Source organism: Bos indicus x Bos taurus, chromosome 13, assembly GCF_003369695.1.
Source record: "Bos indicus x Bos taurus breed Angus x Brahman F1 hybrid chromosome 13, Bos_hybrid_MaternalHap_v2.0, whole genome shotgun sequence".
Taxonomy (NCBI): Eukaryota; Metazoa; Chordata; class Mammalia; order Artiodactyla; family Bovidae; genus Bos; species Bos indicus x Bos taurus.
The window spans coordinates 25,548,065-25,571,009 of record NC_040088.1 but is presented as its reverse complement, the minus strand read 5'-3'; the positions used below and the strand labels follow the sequence as shown (position 1 = coordinate 25,571,009).

Here is a 22,945-nt window from a genome sequence, read left to right as displayed (position 1 = left end):
CTCTGTTTTCTAATAGCAGTACAGTAGGTTCTGAAAGTACCAAATCATAACCCCACGTCGCATCAGCGTAACATCCACCTCCCAAGCCAAACCATTCTTACTCAAAGCCCCATCAGTGAACTGGGACTGCAAAAATGCCCTCAAGCTGGAAGCACAGAAAGTACAGCCTCAAACAGTCAGGGCCAAAAGAGCATGCAGTTTTTTTTAAAACTATCCATAATTGTAAATTTTTAAAATTTAAAGGCACAAAGTTGCCACAAACAATCACCGTTATGCAATTATAAATAAGCACACCCCACCCCCCACCCACGTTACCCCTTTCACCGAAACTTAATATGTGGCGCGCGGCCGCTGTCTGCCGGGGAGCTGATGGCATCTCGGCTTCAGCAAGGCCACCTCGAGCCTCATGCTGTTCTCAGCAATCCATAGAGACCAGAAAAAAATGTCATTTTCAGGAAGGGAATTGATCGTTTCTCTCACATTTCCATTTGTGTAAGATCACGCTGTGGCCTCCTTCCACACTTGTCGAGTCTGTTCCTCCAGAGAAAAGAAAAGCTAAGGACATCCCGGGGACGGGGGGTCCCTGGCTGAGGGGTCCCTGGTGGAAGTTGAAGGGTTCCGGAGGCCCAGGGTAAAAAATCAAAAGACGGGGTGCTGTCTACTGACCCCCAGGGCCAAGCAGCCCACAAGTGTGGACAGGTGGGTCTCTTCAGAGGGCAGGTCAGCTGCCTGGACACGCACCCTGGGCACAGACATGTCCCCACGTGCCCAAGTCCTCCCCAAGGGACATCCTCCATCTCTCTCTCTCCCTCTTCCTCCCTCTTTTTCATTCTCTTCTTCTTCCTCCCTTTCCCATCTGCCTTTCCATCTGCCTCTCTTCTCTGCCTTACTTCCTTGTCCCTGTCTTTCTCTCTCCCTCTCTGCCCTTTTCTCTTTCCTTATCTTTCTTCCCCCTCTCTCCTTCTAGCTTCTCTCTTTCACCTCTCGTTTGGTTCTATCTACTCTCTCTTCTTCTTTCACTGTTAAGGACAACACAATGAAAATGGACACCTTGATCTACACATCTCAGCCCCCCACCAACCCCGCCTTCACGACTTTACTTCCATTCTTCTGGTGATCCCCGCAGGTGGGAAGCCCTTCAACTTCCACTTCTCCAATCCAAGTGATTCTGTCGCTTCTTCATTCATAAATCCAATAACTTGGGAGGTTCCTTCCCCAGATGCTACTCCTGTCCTTCAAGTCTTCCCTACCACTGAGGAGCTGCCTGGGGGAGCCCAGGCCCTCAGGTCAGGCCCTGAGGTGGCCTGACCCATCCATCTCCCTCCTCCTTCTCCCAGCTGCCTTGCCTCTGAGCAGCCACCCTCAGCTGACTCACTCAGATGGGGATTAGGGGTGGGGGCAGGAGGAGGAGTTGGGGGTGGGGGGAACCGCCCTGGTCGGCTCCACACTGTTTGCCCAGATGCTCTTTGGAGCAGAGAAGAGCTAATTACAGGGAGCGGCTGTGGGCTGCTGGGCGCCCCAGGTTGGCCACATTCACTGCGCTCCTGCACTCCAAGTTGACGCGACTTTTCCAAAAGTGTCTGGAAGGCCTGAAGAGAAGCCTTGGGGGTCTGAGGGCCCAGTGGGCACAGATGAGCTGCCCCCGACCCCCTTGCCCTTGGAGGGGACAACCTGCATAGGGTTTTGCTTTTGCGGAGGAGCGCACCGCAACGTCTGGCTTGGCCAGGACAAGAGTTTTCGGGAGGCCTCCTGGCTCACTGCAGAGACTTGGTGGGGAGAGGAAAGAACCAGGGCACGGAGGGGGGTCGACTGGGTTCTGAATGGCAGGAGGAGCTGCGCCAGAGGGCTGGGCGCACTGCGAGGCTGTGCGAGCAAGGCCGGGGGCTGTCTCCACCTCTTCTGGAAAGTTGGACCTATGAGTGCGCTGCTCTCCTTACAACTATCAACAGCCCGGGAGGGCGAGCGCGTGCAAGAGCGGAGGGGGGCGCAGGACCCTCGTGACTTCTTCGCAGGACCCCAGCCGGGCCGCCGCTGTCCGAGGCCGCCTGAGAGCCCTGCGCCGGCGCCTCTTCTCCACACAGTGTGGAGGCGCCCCAGGGGCCGTCCTGCCACCCTCGACGGGATGCCGGCTGCCATGCTCCCCTACGCTTGTGTCCTGGTGCTGTTGGGAGGTAGGTGCCACCCTCCCCCCACTGCCTCGCTGCCCGAGGTCAGAAGGGAGGGAGCTGCCATTTGACATTCCTTGGGCTTCCTGGGGACTGCAGTGTGGGCTGGTGAGCCAGGCCGGCAGTTCTGTGTCTCGCGCGCTCTTCTCCAGCCTCACCTGGCCGGGCACCTGCTTCACCTCCAGCCTCCTCCTGGACCCTGTGCTGGGAAGCTGGGCGCGGAACCACGTGCGCGCCCCTCTGTGCTCAGTGCCCGCGAAGCCTGACCTCCAGGGATCCCGAGCCCACTGGGAGCCCCTCAGCAAGGTGCAAGCTCCACGTCACTCAGACCTGGGCTGCGGAATCTGGTCTTGCCCACTGAATCCTAGATGGGCTGGGACTCAGAGCTGCTGTCCTACAGCAGAGCTACAGAAGAAGTGAGGGGAGGGCACAGTGACCCTCACCCCACCCCTCAAATTCTGGTGCCCAGCAGGCTTGGGGTAGGGGGTCAGGGGACCAGACCCCCATAGAGGGGACAGCGTCGTCTCCAGAACTAACTGCTCTCCAGCTGCCTCTTCTTAGAGGGTAGGAAGATCAAAATTCTGTTATGCCCGCTGACCGTGGTGTACCACCATTGGCAAAGATGACAATAGTAATCACAGTGTGCCGGGCTCACCCCCAAGCACCCTCACCTTGTGAAGGATTAAGAATTCTATCCCTGGAGTCAGATCACCTGACTCAGAAGTCCAGATCAGCTTCATATCAGCCTGTGTGAACTTGGACAGGCATGTCCATCAGTTCTCTTAGCCTCAACTTTCTCATCTATCAAATGGGCTCATGAGATCCTCACCGCTGTCTGGGGTTATTGTGAGGGTTACAAGAAGGAGAGCAGGAGAAGCGACTAGCACACTGCCCAGCCCCGAGGTGTCTATCCTGCAGGAAGACACACTGCCCAGTTATCGCTGAGCACGCTTTTCTCCACTTACAGGCAAGGAGCAAAGTCAGGTCTCCCTGCAGCTCTTCAATCAGCCCCGAATTTCTCAGCTAGATATCTGAAGAAGAGATGAGCTGGGTCTGAAGGAAGGTCAAGGGAGGATGTGTAGGCAGTTTGAAGAGCTGCAGATGTATCTGCCAAAAGGGGATGTTTACCTCAGGGCTGGGGCGAGAGGTCACACGGCTGTCCATGGCCAAGGAGTTCTCACTGGGCACAAAAGTAAGTAAGAGTGGAAAGTAAGAGTGGAAGGAAGGGGGCACGGAGGGGAAGGCTGGGCAAAGAGTCTGTGTGCTTGCCCTGTGGGCAGAGAGCTGGGAGGGGGAGAAGGAGGAAGCTGTGTCTTCACCTCTCCTCCTCCCAAGTGGTTCCATCCCATGGGGATGGGACGGGCCAGCCCAGTAGGGTACATTTCCCCAGAAACCTGCAGCCTTGGTCACAGCACAGGGCCGTTGTCCTTGGCAGGCCCCGTGCTTCTGTCACGCCAATAAAATCAGCGCCAGTGTAGCCTCGCTCCTGGCTCTCTGGAGTCCTGCTGCTTCGCTCCCAGGTGACCTCTCGCCACCCCAAGTCAGACAGACTCCACAGGAGAGAAGCCGAGAGTACCCGGAGGCCTGGGTGAACAGAAGGGGCGGCTGTGGAGCCTGCGGTTGAGACCCAGGTCTCAACCTTGGGGTGACAGACCCGTGCGGGCTGCCTTCACAGCTCCTCGCTCTGAGCCGGGCCCCATTTTCCACTGAACCCTTTTCCCAAAGTCCTTCTCACCACTGGCTGCATCACCAGGCAACAAGTTCCTTGTGCTTTAGTGAAAGGAGACAGAACCCTTTTAATCCTTCAGATACTTAGATAATTGAGGTACCTGAGCAGAGGCAAGCCTGGACTTCATGTCTCCAGGTTCAAGAAACTACTGTAGGCACACCAACGGCCCCACCACGGGAATGCACCTTCTCACACACACACACACACACACACACATATACACCCCACCAGGGTTTCTCAGCCTCAGCACTGTTGATACTGTGGTCCAGACCCTTTTCTGCTGGGGGCCATCCCATGCCCTGGAGGACATGGAACACCATCTTTGGCCTCCACCCACCACACGCCAGTAACAACACCTCCCAGCTATGAAAACCACAAACATCCCCAGAAACTGCTGGATGTCCCCAGGGGCCACGATTGTTCCCCGCTGAGACCCACTGGTGTGGGCAGATCAAATTCAACTTTCAGATGAATCTGTCAAAAATCACCAGGTTAGGTGGATTTTGTTATTCTTGCTCTGAGCAATCAGGAAATCAAAGGCACAGTGGGACCTCAAGAAAAACAACACAGTTGAAGTAGTTTCTAATCTAGACGTTGATTTTTCCCGCTTGTCCACTCTCCCCTGGTCTCTGAAAATGTCCTCCCTGGAGATGACAGGAGCTGGCTGTGGGTGAGGGTGGCTAGTTACCGGCTGCAGCAGACCCTTGTCAAAACCCTCCATCGCCAGATGTGTCTTGTGCCAGTGCAGTGGCTTCCAGCTTTGGTTCACTCCTCAGCAATTTCTGGCTCTTAAAAATCTCCTTACTCAACAATTTATGCTTGAGGGGGAAAATGAAAAACCACAGCTTCTTTTTTTCCCCCTCTCATTTGTATTTCTTTTTTCTAATTTCAGCCCTGCTTTTATCTCTAGCCATATACTTTGCAATGGCAAGTTATCATTTAGAGACAGATTAACTAGGACAAAATCACAGGCTATTCCATAATAAATTACTTGTGGATATGGGGCTCTGTTTCAAAACTAAGAGTGAAAGCTGGGGAGAAAATGAACTTAGTAGATGGGTCCGAAAAATCAAAGGTGAAAGGAGATAGGTAATTGTATTCATTACGTAAAACAAAAAAAAGTTTTTTTGAATGAAAACTTCCTCTCACCGCTTGGATCATTGTGGCCAGCTATTTCACTTGTATTCTGACTGATGCTGGAATCTCCAAAGTCTAAATAATCAGCTCAAGACAAACAGAACAGCTTCATTGGTCTCCAAACCATCTGGATGGCAAACTAGTAAGAAGCTACGTGTGAAGAACTATTTGGGAAATGTATTGGATACTCACTATGTTCATGGAAGCTGAAAGCCAAAATGAGCCCCTGCTGAGTCCCTTCGCTGTTCACCTGAAATTATCACAACATTGTTAATAGGCTCTACCCCAACGCAAAGTAAAAATTTAAAAAGGCAAAAAATAAAAGACCTGGTGCAGCCAAGTAAATTAATCAATAAAGTAACTAAAAAGAACCCAATGCCAAAAGAGGCCACTGAGTTCAGTTTGAACTTGAGGGCAGTTCAGGCTGAGCTGGGGGTGATCCGGGGAAGGAACTGAATTCTGAAGCTGGTGCCAGAGGTGGCCATGAGTTGTAGCTGGGTGGTAGGCAGTGAGACTGATCCTCAAACCAGAATGGGTTTCAGAAGTTTATTGCCCAAAGCCAGCCCCCGACCCAGAGTGGGGAGTGCAAGGGTCATGGTGAACAGATGTCCCAGAGAACATCAGACCTCCCTGTGCGAAGGGCCACCAGGGGTTCAAGTGGGCTTTGGTTCCCTGGGGAGGCAGGACTAGTCCCCCAGGACCTCCACCTGTGCACTGGGAGGTTGGTCGGTCTTGGCTGAGTTTAACACGTCTTGTGTGCTATGGAGAGCTTGAGAGCAGCATCTTAGGAACTGAAAAGACCCGGGTCCCATCCTGGCTTTGTCACCTTCCAGCCCTGTCACCTATGTCCCCATTAGCGAGTTGGGAATGATGATAGCCCCACCCTCCAGGGATACTCAGTCCCCGCCAGAGCCTCTGTCCTGCTCAGCTGTGTTCACACCCGTGCCTTCTCCTTTGAGCCCCTGTCCGTGGCCCCATTTCTTGTGTGACCCTCCTCCCTGCACACTTCACAGACAGGCTTTCTTCCTCCTCAGAGAAGGTATCACCAGCCACCACCAGGATACAGAAACACTCTGTCAGCCTGTCCTTCAAGCCACGCCCCTTTCCACCGCAGCCTATACACACACACATGCTGTTCCTCTGCTTAGAATACTGTTCCCTGCCCCCAGCCTCCCCTTCATCTGCAGATTTGGATGTAAATCCCTAGTCATGAAATTGCTGCAGCAAAATATGTGTGTAAATTCTCCCCAGAGCCTTCCTTTCTAAGGGCTTGCACAGTCAACAACCTCCATGGAAGGGCTATGAGACCCTTTCCCCACATCCTTGCCAACCTTCATCATTACTTTTCTTTAAAAATCTTGCCAGTGGCAATGCCTGGTTATTTATACTTGCATTCCATCAGTTATGAGTAAAGAAGAATGTCTGTATATAACCCCTTTCATTGACTTTCCTATGACACCTCCAGTAATCTCCTTTGCCCATTTTTATATCGAACTTAAAAAAAATTTTTTTCTCCTTATTGATTTGTTAGTGCTTTTTATATAGAGAGAAGTAGCTGTCTCCCATATACATTGCCATTTTCCCTAGCTTTCTGTTTGTCCACCCAAACTTCCTGAAAGAGAATTTACTCTTTGTTCCTGGTCTCTTTCACATTTATTCCGCTGAAACATGCGAAGGCATGTGGTTTCTAAGCAAAATGTGCATTTTTTCACCCAAGAGGAGAATAGATGGCCAGATAGTCTTACTATGAATGACCACATATGGTGTCTGTGTGTGAAGGAGAAACTGACTTTCCTCGGGGGGGAGAGATACAGCCCAAGCACTATGCTAACAAGCATGTCATAAATGATACCCCATGATTCTTGCAACCTCCTGTGCCATGGGCACCATTCTACAGATGACAGAAGCAAGGCCACACACCCAAGGTCGTCCAGCCGGCAAGCCCAGGGGCTGAGATTTGCGGACCACCAAGCTTCCTGCTTCAGCTGCCCTCTCCTGAGGCAGTTCAGCTCAAAGCTCAGGCAAGAGGCTCCCTGCTCTGCTGCTGCTCGAAAGAACTGGGCTTTTGAGCCAAGTTTGGGCGCCAGGAGATCCACAGGCTCTGTGGCATCTGGGCTGATGGTTTACATAACACGACTTAATGGGGAAGATCGCAGCGCAGAGACCACAGGCATGCTAACAAGAACAGCGTTTTAAATCCCCAATTAAATGTTAATCTGAGAGTTGTTGAAGAGGGAAGGATCCTAATTGTCCATCTGCAAAGGCTGCAGAGCTGCTGGGCTCTGGAATTCGGCTTCCCACATTCAAATTCCAGCTGCTCCATTTGCTGCAGATTACCTCATCCTTCCATGCCTCAGTTTCCTCCTTCATGAAGTTGACCCCAAGGGACTACTGTGAGAAGTCGGTATTACTATCCATGTGGAGTGTTTAATACAGCACCAGGCACACAGCAGGGGCTTGGTGAGGTCACTCACATCACTGTTAAGGTGACAGACACTGCCCTGCAAGGTCCAATCTGGGAAATATGCTATCCTTCTCCTTGTGGGATTGCAGAGGGGGCAACTGCAGGGCAGTCTGGGATGTCAGGAGTGTGGCTGGGGAGGAGGGGTCAAAGAGGGTGATGGACAGAGTCAGAGGAGGACAGGGATGCAAAGTATGAAAAAGGAGTCAGAAGCCTGACTTCCTGCTTTCAAAGGCATGTGGGGGCTTGGGTTGCCTCTGCCTGGTAGTGGACCTGAAGTGCCCATCCAGTGGGTGGGACGGCGCCATGAATTTCAGGAAGGAGGGATGGCGGGGGGGGGTCTTTGTGAGGAAAGCTATGACAAACCTAGACAGCGTATTAAAAAGCAAAGACATCACTTTGCCAACAAAGGTCCAAATACTCAAAGCTATGGTTTTACCAGTAGTCATGTATGGATTTGAGAGTTAGACCATAAAGAAGGCTGAATGCTGAAGAATTGATGCTTTTGAATTGTGGTGCTGGAGAAGACTCTTGAGAGTCCCTAGGACTGCAAGGTGATCAAACCAGTCAATCATAAAGGAAATCAACCCTAAATATTCATTGGAAGGAGTGATGCTGAAGCTGAAGCTCCAATGCGTTGGCCACCTGAGCTGACTCATTGGAAAAGGCCCTGATGCTGAGAAAGAGTGAAGGCAGGAGGAGAAGAGGGCAACAGAGGATGAGCCCTGGGTTGGGAAGATCCTTTGGAGAAGGGAATGGTTACCCACTCCAGTATTCTTGCCTGGAGAACTACATGGACAGAGGAGCCTGGTGGGCTATAGTCCATGGGGTTGCAAAAAGTCGAACAAGACTGAGCAACTAACACACATACCCAGAAAACGGACTTGTGGACACAGTGGGGGAAAGAAAGAGTGGGACGAACAGAAAAAGTAACATCAACATAAATATACTACCGTGTGTAAAATGGATAGCTGGTGAGAAGCTAGTGTATACACAAGAAGCTGAGCCTAGGGGTCTGCAATGAGCTAGAGGGGTGGGATGGGGGAAAGGGAGGAAGGCTCAAGAGGGAGGTGATATGTATATAATTATGGCTGATTTGCATTGTTGTATGGCAGAAACCAACACAACATTGTAAAGCAATTTTCCTCCCATTAAAAATTAAATTTAAAAAAAAGTAAAAAAGTCAACATCCACTGGGCACCTGCTTTTGTTAAGCATTGTAGGAGCATTATATTACTTCTTTACGATTGCTGTATTGTTTGGACACTACAGTCATTGCCATTTCACACCTGAAGAAATGGAGGCCAACGGGCTAGGGTTCCTAAAAAGTTTGCAGACCAGTGAGCTCTTGGTTGCTCAGCAACCATCCACAGCATGTGAGATACCAACCCAGTAAGTCCACACAACTCACTGCTCCCTGGTGGCCCTAAGGTACTAATAGTCTGTCTACATGGTTAGCTCAGGGACCAGGAGACCCATTCCCCATCACAGAGAGGAACCAGGGAAGGTGGGATCCTTCACAAATGCCAGGGAGATCCATGGTGCTACCTGTTGGTCTAATTAACAGTGGAGGGTTTGTCCTGAGTAATCCTCTCCCGCCACCCCCTTCTCAAGCCTTCTTCTGTTTGAAGCCAAACTGCAGTGGACAAGTGCTGGGTCTGCCTGCCTAGGTTCCTTGCTCCCTTTTTCTGCTCTAACAGCAAAGTTTCCCTTACTAACTCCAGTTCTGGAGGACTTGTGAGCCAAGGTGCCTCCCCTCCTACCTGGGACACGAATCTCAGGCCTGTGCCCACAGCTATTCCAAGAGCTCAATGTGCATTACAAAATCTGAGCTGCCCTCTCCAAACCTCAATATTAAATTATACAAAAAGGGAGAAGCAAAGCAGTCAATCACACCTAACCCTCTTCTTGCCCCCAAATACGAGTAAAAACAGAGCTCAACACAGAGATGTATTTAGCTTGGAATTACCAGTGACCACAGCAAAACAAAATTACTTGTCCTCTGAAATGTACAATTAAGAGTTGTTTTAACATGTGTTTTTTGGTGGTTGGGTGTGGTTTCTAGATAGTTTGAAAGTGAAGTCTACTGTTTGGTCTGTCAGCTCTAACCGGGTTCAGATGGGCTCCACTTTCCTTAGCAGCAACCCCCAGTTAACTGAAATGAAGACCAACTTGCCAGGGGGTGAGAGTGCCTGGGCTTTTCCAGTTGATGTTTGCCCTTCTTTTTTTTCTTACGATAGTTTTACATTTCGTCTGCCTTTTACAGGGAGGTCAACTTAAAGTAACCAATAAGACCTCAGAAAACTGTTAACCTGGTGATGGAGTGACTAGCTGCATTTTCCTGGTAAACCCCACCCCAAGCCTTCAGGGACTAGAGATGCCTGTTTGGGGCCAATTCAGAGATGTATTCATCTCTGCCACAGTGAAATGCCATCATGCTTAGCAGTGAATTCCTGAAAACTTCCTGATGCTGACTTCTTGAAAACTTGGTGTTCCAGGTAAAGAGCTTAAGCCCAGTCCCATTATATCAGGCTCTACATTATTACTGCTGGCAGGGGCCTCAGGGAATAGAGGTTAGGATACCGAGCTTCCAGAATCCTTTAAGGGCTTCAACAAAACATGGAATTGCTTGGAATTTGCATATTCATCACCACAGAGCTTCTCAGAGTGTTTGAGGCCAGAGCTGCTGGAGTTCATTATTAAGAGGGTGAAACATAGTCCCCTGTTTACACAGATAATTTGCTCAGAAAGTTCTTTTTTTTAAATCCCACTTAACTACAAACTTCTTTGTCTCTCTCCTCCAAATTCTAATTTAGAACGAAATGAATGAATATGCATTTACTATGTTTTTGGATAACTTGGTATAATTTCAACTCCAATGATGGAAACATTTCTTCATTCAAGTATTCTTCAAGGGGTGTTCAGTGGATGCTGACAGTGTGCCAGGCACTGTTCCACGTCTTGGGGACACAGGCATGAACAAAATGGGCCTGGTATGGCCCTTGTGGGGCTTGCCTTCTAATTGAGTAGTGGGGTGGGGTAGGGGAGCGCAGACAATAAATAAGAAACAAGAGAATGACTGATGGAGTGGTACTAAGGAAAGATGGTGACTGGGGAAGTGTGGCTTCCAGAGGAGGTGAATTGAGCTGCGCAGTGGTGTGAGGAAGAGGGGGTGTGAGAGAGGACTTGACTAGGTCTGAGGCCCAGGAAAGGAGGTTGAAGATCCCAGAGGTGAGACGAGCTAGAGGGAGGGGCGTCCAGGCCAGGGGACACCATGCTCCTGGGTCACATGTTCTGAGAACACGGGGGCCTGCTGTCTTGGTGGTGGGGTGGGATGTGGAGCAGAACCTCAGGAGACCACGCCGGTGAAGGTCACAGCCAGGGACAGGGTACAGCGGAAGGCTGGGGTTTGGAGAACTCTGCCGGACACAGCAGACACACCAGCCCCACCTGCAGACGAGAAATGAACGTCCACCCAACCTTGGTGACTGCTGCTGAGGGTCTTGACCACAGCACCCAAAAGTGGTCCTGACGCAGGTGAAGGGCGTGAGCAGTCAACGGGGTCTGAAGCCAGGAGGAGGCCAGCCTCCCAGGTGGACACAGGATGGAGATGAGACTCCATAGAGGACAGGGAGATGTGAGAGTGGGGCCCGTGGCCTTGGTGAGGGAAGGACAGCAGCTGGAGGTGACGTCCACCAGGAGGTGATGAAGGTCAGGGCACCCTCCAAGGATGAGAGGTTTTGTCCGAGGGAGGAGGACCTGTGATCTCCAAGCAGTACCGGCTTAGGACCTGTCATCAGGGAGGCTGGCATTCGAGTGGAAACCAAAGTTCTCAGGGATGGGAGGTGTGGGTTTGGCTGGTCTCCACGTCCAAACTGGACTCCACGTCCAAACAGGCAGCCAGTTCAGGCAGACACCTTTGAACTTCCTCCTCCATCCCTCCCAGCCCCTTCAACCCTTTTCCTGGCCAGGTGTGTCCCATCAGCTCCCGCTGGACAAATGGCCTTTCTTTGTGCATGAGGGCCACTTCAGGATAACCAAGGGTGTGAACAGAGTCCTTCTTCCCTTCAAGAAATTATATCCTTGTTAATCAGGAATGCAGTATCTGAAGCCGCACTTAAGCATCATCTAATAGGTCCCCAATTACTGAAGGGGTGCATTTCGGGGGGGCTGAAATTTCAGCCGCACCACCACCAGTCTGATTATCTTGCTGCTTCCCTCCCCCTACTGAAAACATTTCATTATTGAGCAACACACTTTCGAAGCTAGTTTACATTGTCTTTGCTTGGCTGACCTTATACGCTATTGAGTTGGAAAATGTGGTTTGTATTGTAAGGCCTCTTAATAATTTTTTTTTTTAATGAGGGACTTTTCCATTGCAAATGAGACAACACCATATTTAGCACAAAGAACGCCTCTGTCTGTTTTGAAACATAATTTTCATTAGCTAGGTTTTTCACCGTAAAGAGGATTTAAATTTTGTTTTAAAAACAGTCTGCCCCCCACCCACCCACCTGCAACACGTATTTCTGTGTATCCCTCCATAACAAAGGTCTAGAAAGACAGGCAGATTGATAGTAATGGTCTGCTGGGAAAGGAAGGAGGTTGAAGGCTGATTAAAGGGAATTCTGCTGCCCTGCCTTATTCCTTAGTAATGCCAATACACTAATAGGGGGTAGACAGAGTCCTGCCTCCACCAGCCCCGCAGGCAGGGGCCCGTGTTATGGGTTGAAGCATGCCCCGCACCTTACCCCCAAAATTTGTATGATGAAGTCCTAACCCCCAGAACTCCATAATGTGCCCTTCTTTTTGGAAAGGGTCTTTACAGAGTGATGGCATTAAAGTGAGGTCATGGGAAGGGGGACTGTAATTCAAAATGGCCGACGTCCTCATAAAGAGGGGAACCAACGTGAGGACGAGGGGAGGGAGTCGTCTACAAGCCCAGGAGAGAAGCCTCAGAGGGAACCCCCCCTGCCACACCTCCACCTGGGACAGCTGGTCTCCACAGGGAGGGAGAATCCATTTCTGTTGTTTAAGCCCCCGGTGTGGGGGGCTGGGTGATGCTCCCCTGGGACCTAATAGAGTGAGGCATGGGGGTGGGCGGGGGTCCAGCATCCTCCTCCATGAAGTGGGGCATCAAGATTGCCCCGAGTTGGACAACAGGCCCAGCCCCCACCCAAGCAGCTCTCACGCCGGCGCCCCCTCCCCAGTCCCTGTCTGCAGTCTGCACAGGAAGCCAGGCAATTTTGGAGGGATTAGGACCATCGCATCTCACGCACCTGGCCCCACACGGTAACCACGTTCCCCTATTCTGTCCTCGAAAGGCCCACTGAGACCTTAGCATTGCTGGCCAGGAGTCCCACGTCCCCACCAAGATCCTACGATCCCCCTCAGCTGGATCCCCACACGGGCCCCTCCTCTCCTCCGGGGCATCCAGGCCTCAGTGGGGCTTCTCGTAGGCGTGCCCTGCCCTAGGCCCTGCCTCTCCCTCCTCCCCCTCCTCCTCCTGCCTCCCCCTCTCCCCCCTGCCTGCTTCCTGGCCCCCTGCCGGCCCACCCAGCCTCCCTCATTCTGACACCCCTCCCTTCTCTCTGTATATCCCTCTTCGGTCATTTCACAGGCTTCTATCCCTCAAACCAGTGCTGGCGAACGGAAATTAGATGCTGGCCACGTATGTAATTTTTGGCTGCCACGTATTGCACGTGAATCCTAGCTCCTCGACCAGGGATGGAACCCATGTCCCCGAAGTGGAAGTGGAGTCTTAACCACTGGACTGCCAGGGAAGTCCCCATAGGTGTAATTTTAAATTTTCTAGTAGCCACACTTTTAAAAGGAAAAAAGAATAAAATGAAGTTGTGTAATTATATAGTTTGATTCAGTGACTCGATGGACATGAGTATGAGCAAGCTCCAGGAGTTGATTATGGACAGAGAAGCCTGGCATGTTGTAGTCCATGGGGTCACAAAGAATTGGACACAACTGAACTGAACTCATAGTTTGATTCATATTTAAAGACATTCTTACTTAACCCAAGATATCCAAAATACTATCGTTGCCACACACAACCAATATTTTAAAATTATTGAGAGTTGGCATTATTTTTAAAATAATGTGCGATAATATTCAAAATTTGGGGCATAAAATTTCCATCAGAAATCATTATATATTTAAGCTTTATAAAATTTACTGTTGAAAAGGAGAGGCACATGCTTACCCAAGTTGATACAAAGCTTAAAAGTGTTCTTTTAAGTAACTGAACTGAATTTTAGTTTTGAAATATAAGCTAGAATCATGTTTCTCAGAAAAGGGGCGTTAGATAAAACTGGAGAAAATCTGAATAAAGTATGTATGGACTTTAGTTAATAATGATGCATCAAGATTGATTATGTAATCATAGTAAGTGTGGGCTTCTTAGGTGGCTCAGTGGTAAAGAATCCGCCTGGCAACGCAGGAGATGCAGGTTCAATCACTGAGTGGGGAAGATCCCCTGGAGAAGAAAATGGCAACCCACTCCAGTGTTCTTGCCTAGGAAATCCCATGGACAGAGGAGCCTGGCGGCTATAGTCCATGGGGTCACAAAGGGTCGGACATGACAACACGCACTGCACTCACATAAAATGCTATTAACAGGGGAATTGGGGCTAGTGTAGATGAGGACTCTCTACTTTCTTCCCAGCTTTTCTGCAATCTGAAACTCTCCCTATACTCTCTCCTGCAGCCTCGATCCCCAGAGGGGTCCCTGTGAGCAGGTCTGAGTTCAGACCTAGCAACGAAAGTGAAAGTTGCTCAGTCGTGTCGGACTCTTTGCGACCCCATGGACTATACAGTCCATGGAATTCTCCAGGCCAGAATACTGGAGTGGGTATAGCCTTTCCCTTCACCAGGGGATCTTCCCAACCCAGGGATTGAACCCAGGTCTCCTGTGTTTCAGGTGGATTCTTTACCAGCTGAGTCACAAGGGAAGACCTTACACACTTGCAAATTCACACAGTGACTTTTGTTTTTCATATAGTTTGACTTGCCTACCTTTTTTTGTTTCACTCAAAGTAAATCAGAATCTTATTAACATCTCCTCAGTGCCACTCATAAGAAGCCCTTTCCCCTTTCCCTAGCCCCTGATCGCAGACATAGCCTCACCCATCCCTGCCTGGCGCCAGGAAGACCCCTGAGGGGTCCCCTGCTCCCCCACCCCTCTCTCCACTGCAGGCCCATGCTCCCTCAGTTGCTTCTGCCTGAAGCACCTCCAGGGCTCCTTTGCCTCCAATACGGCCCCACCTGCCCAAACCAGCCTGCTCCACCCAGGCAGTCTCCGTGCCCTGTGGGCCCCACTCTCCCTGCAGGCAGAGCTGCAGCTGCAGCAGCTTTCTGTCCTCCCCTTGCCCATTTCCAGCTCAGCCCATCCTCAGGGCCTTTGCACATGCTGTTCCGTTAGCTTGAACTTACTTTCCACATATCATTTCCCCAAACTCCCCTGGACCCCCAGCCAGGGAGCCCTCCTGGCTAGCTTTCCCCTTCACCCCTCAAACCCATCCTCAGCATTTGTTGTGATATTTCATCCCTGAGATTACGTAAACACTATCTGTCCCCACTCACCCAGCACAGCACCCAGCATCCCATCCCCGCCCTCCACTCTGGGGACCCACCTCCTTGCCCCACCGCACACTGTTGATTTATCTGGGATCTGGCTCCCAGGCGGGGCTGTGAACCCCTCCAGGGCACAATGGGTTTTATTCTTCTTCGAGTCTCTCCCACACCTGACCCAGGGTTTGGTGTAGATTATTGCTAAATAAAAGCTGTAATTGCATACACTAAAATTTCTTTTCAGGATTCAGAAAATCAACCTGAACTCATTAACCTCAGGGGTAGCAGGACTGAATAGAAATGCCCCCTTGCCCTCCTCTGCTCATAAAAATATTCATAAAGCGTGAGCGTGGCCACAGCCTGCCTCGTGGCAAGCCCTGTGCTCAGCTCTCCACGGCCCCAGCTCTGCACTCTGTCCCTGTGCCGGAAGTGAGTGATGGGGCTGCATGATCACACAAGCAGTGACCCCAGGGCTGAGGGTCCTGACTCCTGCCAAGGCTGGAGGAGAGCAAGGAGATAGCACGTGTTGTGTGGATGGTCAGGTCAGTGCCGAGGAGACAGGAGACCCTTAGTAAATGCAGCGCATCACAGCCTGGCGTTTGATGTTTGGGGTTACAACAGTAATCACATGCATGGACTGAACGTGGAGTACTTTGCCTGTGTTACCTCTTTCTGCACAGTGAGCCTCTGAACCCATTATACAGATGGAGAAACTGAGCTTCTCCCTCAAAGCCACTAACCTGGATTCCAGCCTGGATCTGCTGGGTCCAGTCTGGGCTCTAGCCACCATGGTCCCTGCCTTCAAGGGGCCTCAGCACAGGGGTGAAGCACAGGTGTGTACTGGGGGCTAGGGAAGCACAGAGGCCCCCTCCTGCTCCCTGGGCAGAGGCATGCCTTCAGTAGGGACGTGATGCACAGTGTGGTTAGATGACACAATGTGATCCCAAGGCCCTGCCGTGCCTTCTTAAGACCACACCCCTTTCACGCACTGATCTGCAAGGGGGCAGCTGTAGACATTCATACACGGGGGGCTATGTGGGTGTCACGCTCTGCTCCCAGTCTTGAAATTCTTAATGCTTTCTGAACAAGGGCCTTGCTTTTTCAGCATGCACTGGGCCCCCAGTTTATGGAGCTGGTCCCAGTGGCCAATGTTCTTGCATGCATCTGTCAGGAGTGGCACGACCCTAGACAGAAGGGTCCCAGCCGCCCCCCAAGCTCAGTCGGCTGAAGATGCCCACGATCCCCAAGTGCTGCACAAACAGCAGTCATCGCTGGGAAGGTGGTAACCAGAACCTCCCTTGTTCCCTCTGGAGACAGTGAAGTGGGGCCACAGGCCAAAGAGGGAATTGGAGGGCAGGCTTGAGACAGGATCATGGGGAAATTGTCACTAAAAAAGTGACATCTGAGCTGAAGGATGAGAAGGAGCTGAAAGGTCCTAAAGAGCATTCCTGGGCCAAGGAGCTGCCAGGGAAAAAGCCCTGGGGTTAGTACAAGCTGGGCATCTTAGTTGTTTCTGGCGGCTGTTACCACATGGCTATTACCATGGACTGGGCAGCTTCAAGCACAGATGTGTTTCTCCCAGTTCTAGAGCCTGGGAGGCCCAAGATCAAGGTGCCAGCAAATTCCATATCTACTAAAGGCCTACTTCCCTATCTGCCTTCTTGGTGTGTCCTCGGGGGGCTCAGGACTTTCTCTTCTTATAAGGGGGCTAATCCCATCCTGGGGGCTCCACCCTCATGACCTCATTTAAAATGAATGTCCCCAAAGGTCCCCACCTCCAAATGCCATTGCACTGGGGCGCAGGGCTTCAGCTTATGTATTTGAGGCAGGCACAAACATTGTCATAGTACTGGGTGTGATTACAAAAAAAAATTGGCAGTAAATCAGTGTGTGATGTGCCAAGTGCTGGGAGAAACTAAGAGAAAGGAATTGCAGGCAGAGACTGGGTTTTGAAGGACTCGGAAATGGGAAGGATTTTAAATAGGTATTCGCTCACAAATATGTTTTTATGACATAATGTTTGATAATTATTCATGCAAAAAATAAAAATAGAGCTTCCCTGGTGGCTCAGATGGTAAACATTCTGCCTGCATGCACAAGATCCAGGTTTGATTCCTGGGTTGGGAAGATCTGCTGGAGAAGGGAATGGCAAGCCACTCCAGCATTCTTGCCTGGAGAATTCCATGGACAGAGGAGCTTTGTGGGCCACCGTCCATGGGGTCACAAATAGACACCTGTGAGCCCATCTCTTACACCAAGAACCAGAATTTTACTAGTATCTCTATCCTTGTATATTTCTTTCCTTCCTGAATTTTGTGTTTTCTGTCCCTTGCTTTTTTCAGGGTATGTGTACCCTGAATGTAAGTTTGTTACATATGTTGCTTGTTCTTGAGCTGAATAAGTTATTAGGAGCTGTGCATGGTCTTCTGCACTTTGGTCACTCCCCATTAGGTCTCCAAGTTGTGTGTGCATGCTGTTCTACGTGGCTGCCTGTCATGCTTTTCCACTGCTGTGTTATATTCCAATATGTAAAACAGTCTAGATTATCTTTCTCTTCGTCAGTCTGTTACATCTGTTTTCAGTTTTAGGCTATTACAAGCAAGGCTCTTATAGACATTCTTGTACTTGGCACCAGGTACACATGTGCAAGAGTTATAAAATCAGAGTCATGATCTGTTAATGCATTAGGAAACCACACTCGAGGACCCTAATCTGTGCGTTTTCTTAAAGGTTTTGTTTTGTTGCTGCTGTTTTTAGAGAAATACTGATTTTAATTCAACATAATAAAGCAAACTCTAGGCATCATTTTTCAACCTAAAAATTGACAAAACTTTTGAAACAAGAGAAAATTTCCCCCATACTTGATACATGGCTCCAGTTACCAAAAGAAAAATGATGAAAATGCTAAAACATGAAAAGAGAAGCCTAATGTTTTTTAAGTATATGAAAAAACTCCCACAAAACCTGTCAACATTGTTCTACAAAACAGCACCAGTAAGAAAGGCATGGCTGTCTCATGGTAAGAATCAATATTGTTTCCTAAATCCCTTGTTTCTGTAATTTGCATGTGTGAATGCTGCTTGCTGATGTAAAATGGATTTCTGACTGTGAGCACCAGCAAACATTTGTAAAGCCCACTGGTCTCACGCTGCAAACTTTTAAGATGCTCATGTATGGGAGTGGTTTTATAAAACACCAGGGTTCCCACTAATCTTTACCTACACTTGCTATTTGGGGAATTCCTGATTTTTGCTCATCTTGTGAGTATAAAATGTTACCTCATTGGGCCTTAATTTCCATGGCCCTGACAGTTAATGGGCTGGAATGTCTCTACCAAGCTTTATTTAACATTCTGTTTTCTCTTCTGTAAGATCCTGGCTTGTGTCTTGCACCTCTTTGTCCATTGTGTTGTCTTTTCCTTAAGGTCTATGGGACTTCTTCGTGTTCTGCACATCAGCCCTTTGCTGGTTCTCTGTGTGGCAGGTGTCTCCTCCTAGTTGGTGGTCTTCCTTTTCACTCCCTTATTTGAGTAACAGGAGTTCCTAACTTTAATGTATTTATTTGCTTGTCTTTCAGTGTAACACTTTTTGCATCTTGTTTGAGAAATCCTTCCCTACCCTGAAGTCATAAAGATATTCTTTCATATTTTCTTCTGAGAGTTTCAGTACTTTGCAGTTTCCATTTGGCCTTCCCTGGTGGCTCAAGAGCAAAGAATCCACCTGCAATGCAGGAGACATGGGTTCAATCTCTGGTTTGGGAAGATACCCTGGAGATGGAAATGGCAACCCACTCCAGTATTCTTGCCTGGAGAATCCCATGGGCAGAAGAGCCTGGTGGGCTACAATCTACAGGGTGGCAAAAGAGTCAGACGTGACTTAGCGACTATACAGTAACAACAATTTACATTTAAGTTTTTTATCCATTGTAAGTTGATTTGGGGGCTTGGCATGAGGAAAGGGAAGAATTTCTTTTTATTTTCCATGTGGATAACCAAAGGCTATGTATTGAATAGCCTTCATCCTTGCTGATCAGCAGTCCTGTCCCTTATCAATCTTCTGAATTTCATGAGTCAGTATCTGAAGGATCTATTGTATTCTTTTAGTTAATTTGTTTATCTCTTCACAGAATGTTCAATGCTATAATTACTCTAGTTTTCCATAAATCTTGGTCTCTAATACAACACACCCCCATTTCTTGTTTTTCTTCAATTTCTGACACCTTCGCTCTTTCATATAAATTTTATAACCATCTCGTCAATATCCTAAAATAATAAAATAAAATAGAATCACCTATTGGGATTCTGATCTGAATCCATTGTATCTATGGATCAGTTTTCAGAGAACAGGCATCTCAATATTTCCTACCCATGAATATATATCATTTCTATCTTCTTTAACATCTATCAATGTGTTTTTATAATTTTCTCCAAATATGTCTTGCACATCTTTATGAGACGTAGTCCTAGGTACCTTATACTTCTTATTACTATTATAAATGGTATCTGCCCCCTCCATCTCTTTCTTGCTATTATAGAATGTAATCAATTTTTTTACATTGATTTATTTTATCCAGCGATCTTGCTAAACACTCTTGCTGTTTCCCATCATTTTTCTGCAGATTTTGACTTCTATTCTAAGATAATCATATCATCCACAAATAGTGACCATGTTATTTCTTATTTAATCCTTAAATCTTTTATTTCTTTTTTTATCCTACTGCTAGGACCTTCAGTAAATGTTGAGAGTAACTGACATCCACTGTAATGTCATCTCATTTCTGATCCCAGCTGGCCAGTATTTTACTATTCAGTTCAGTTCAGTTCAGTCACTCAGTTGTGTCCGACTCTTTGCAACCCCATGGATTGCAGCACACCAGGGTTTCCTGTCCATCACCAACTCTCGGAGCTTGCTTACTATTAAGAGATATTAGGGTAATGCCCTTAATCAGCATAAGGATATCTTTTGATAAGGATTTTTTTTTAATTGTGAAGAGGTGTGGAATTATATCAAAAGTTTTCCTGCATCTGTAAAGAAAGCTGAGTCCCGAAGAGTTGATGCTTTTGAACTGTGGTTTTGGAGAAGACTCTTGAGAGTCCCTTGGACAGCAAGGAGATCCAACTAGTCCATCCTAAAGGAAATCAAGTCCTGAATATTCATTGAAAGGACTGATGCTGAAGCTGAAACTCCAATACTTTGGCCACCTGATGCGAAGAACTGACTCATTTGAAAAGACCTGATGGTGGGAAAGATTGAAGGTGGGAGGAGAAGGGGACAACAGAGGATGAGATGGTTGGATGGCATCACTGATTCAATGGACATGAGTTTGAGTAAGCTCCCGGGGTTGGTGATGGACAGGGAGGCCTGGTGTGCTGCAGTCCATGGGGTCTCAAAGAGTTGGACGTGACTGAGTGACTGAACAGAACTGACTTTCCTGCATCTATGAGTCATATCATGTGGTGTTTCTGATCATATGGGAATGTGGTGAATGACATTTATAGATTTTTCTAACATTAAACACATTGCGATAGACCCCAACATGGACATAATGCATGATCTTCTTATATACTATGTATTTCAGTTGCTCATTTTTCAAAAATATTTATTTGTCTATTTTTCCACCTCAGGTCTTTGTTGCGTGGGATCTTTTCTGGTGGCACGTGGGCTTGGTTGCCTCTGCAGCCTATGGGATCTTAATTCCCTGATTGGGGATTAAACCCACATCACCTGCATTGTACGACAGATTCTTAAGCCCTGGGCCACCAGGGAAGTCCCTTGCTAATAGTTAATTTAGGACTTTTGCAACCAGGTCCATCAATGAGGTTGTCCTGTAACTTTCCTTTTTCACATCATTCTTAATTTCCCTTCCTCACACTGTCCTCAAAAGGCTTCAGGGTTTCTCTCTCCTGAGTGTCCTTTCCAAAACCGGGAGGAGAAGCAGGACCCCAGGAGAAGCAAGACCCCACATGTCTTCATGTGGACATCAGTTTTTGCAGACACTGGAACTGTAAGCTATGTGAACATAGGAGACAGTCTCTTCCTTTTCTTTCCTTGGTCGGTCCTTTTACCCCCGACTACCTTTCATCCCTGCCTCTTGCTGTAAAGTGTTGCAGGGACCATGGGCACTCAGGCATCAGCTTAAGGAGAAGTTGAGCTGGAGATTCTTTTACTTAGTGAGATGTGTCCATGTGTTTCAAAGCTACTCCCCTGTGTAGTTATAGCTGGCTGAGCATGTAGGGGGGCTGGCTTCCAAGAAGACGTGCCTCTCACTGGACTCCCTTCCCACTGTGAGGACATGAAGGCATGTGTAAATTTGTCCTCTAGCATCAGAAGTTCAAGGGTGGAGGAGAGACAAGGCGTGAGCCGCCCAGAGCTGGGGCGAGGCTAGGAAATGTTTCTTCACATCTCCTAGCCTGTAGGTGAAAGCAGCTTAACAGAGGTTAGGGTTTTCCAAAGTTTGATGACAACCTGGAAAATATTTGCTATTATAAGGAGCTGTGAAGCTAAAAAGAAACATTTCTAAACTATCAATAGCCAAAAATACACTCAACCAACAAAAGCAAAAGAAAGACTGAAAGGCCTTTCCACTCTTCCCATAAAGAATGAAAATACAAAGTCTTTGTCATATAAAGAGGGAATCCAAGCTTGTACAACCCAGACGATGAAGAAAGAAACTGCTGTAGAAGATTCAAGTCATTGATTAGTGAAAATAGTATGTTCTGGGTTTTATAATGTATGTTCAGTTCAGTTCAGTCACTCAGTCATGTCTGACTCTTTGCGACCCCATGAATTGCAGCACGCCAGGCCTCCCTGTCCATCACCAACTCCCAGAGTTTACTCAAACTCATGTCCATCGAGTCGCTGATGCCATCCAGCCATCTCATCCTCTGTCATCCCCTTCTCCTCCTGCCCCCAATCCCTCCCAGCATCAGAGTCTTTTCCAATGAGTCAACTCTTCACATGAGGTGGCCAAAGTATTGGAGTTTCAGCTTTAGCGTCAGTCCTTCCAATGAACACCCAGGACTGATCTCCTTTAGAATGGACTGGTTGGATCTCCTTTAGAATGGACTGGTTGGATCTCCTTGCCGTCCAAGGGACTCTCAAGAGTCTTCTCCAACACCACAGTTCAAAAGCATCAATTCTTCAGTGCTCAGCCTTCTTCACAGTCCAACTCTCACAACCATACATGACCACAGGAAAAACCATAGCCTTGACTAGACGAACCTTCGTTGGCAAAGTAATGTCTCTGCTTTTGAATATGCTATCTAGGTTGGTCATAACTTTTCTTCCAATAAGTAAGCGTCTTTTAATTTCATGGCTGCAATCACCATCTGCAGTGATTTTGGAGCCCCCCCAAATAAAGTCTGACACTGTTTCCACTGTTTCCCCATCTATTTCCCATGAAGTGATGGGACCAGATGCCATGATCTTAGTTTAACATTTGTCAACTGTATAAAATTTGTAATCTCATATGATTTTTTCCTCATTTTCAATCAATATGTACTTTTATGCCAATTTTGAATTTTTGTATAAATTTGCAGCCCTTTTCTTTGGAGGGGCTTGTAAATTGAATAAACTTCAGGCTCCACAAAACCTGGATCTGCCCTGTGTACACAAAGGACCACAGAGGAGCTCGGGGCTGCCCTTTCCTCCTGCTCTTTGCAGGAGATTATGTAACATCAGAATGATCTGCTGCTTTAGCCTTTAGTGGAACTCTTTTGTACAAACACCCTAGCCTGGGTCTTTTGTTTATTTGGGGGATGGTGGTAAATTACTGTTCAATTTCTCCGTTATAGAACTACCCATATATATATATATATATATATATATATATATATATATATATATATATACCAGTATGTATAAATGCTAGATC

At 48.3% G+C, this 22,945-nt stretch overlaps 1 protein-coding gene across 1 annotated transcript in view; it reads left to right on the top strand.

Moving 5' to 3' along the window:
* Positions 1 to 1,462: 1,462 nt before the first annotated feature.
* Positions 1,463 to 22,945, top strand: part of APCDD1L (APC down-regulated 1 like) — a 49,837-nt gene continuing 28,354 nt past the window's right edge. Inside the window, exon 1 of the mRNA XM_027559005.1 lies at positions 1,463 to 2,171. Coding sequence (XP_027414806.1) covers positions 1,916 to 2,171 — 256 coding nt within the window. The 5' untranslated portion in view covers positions 1,463 to 1,915. The remainder of the gene's footprint in view (positions 2,172 to 22,945) is intronic.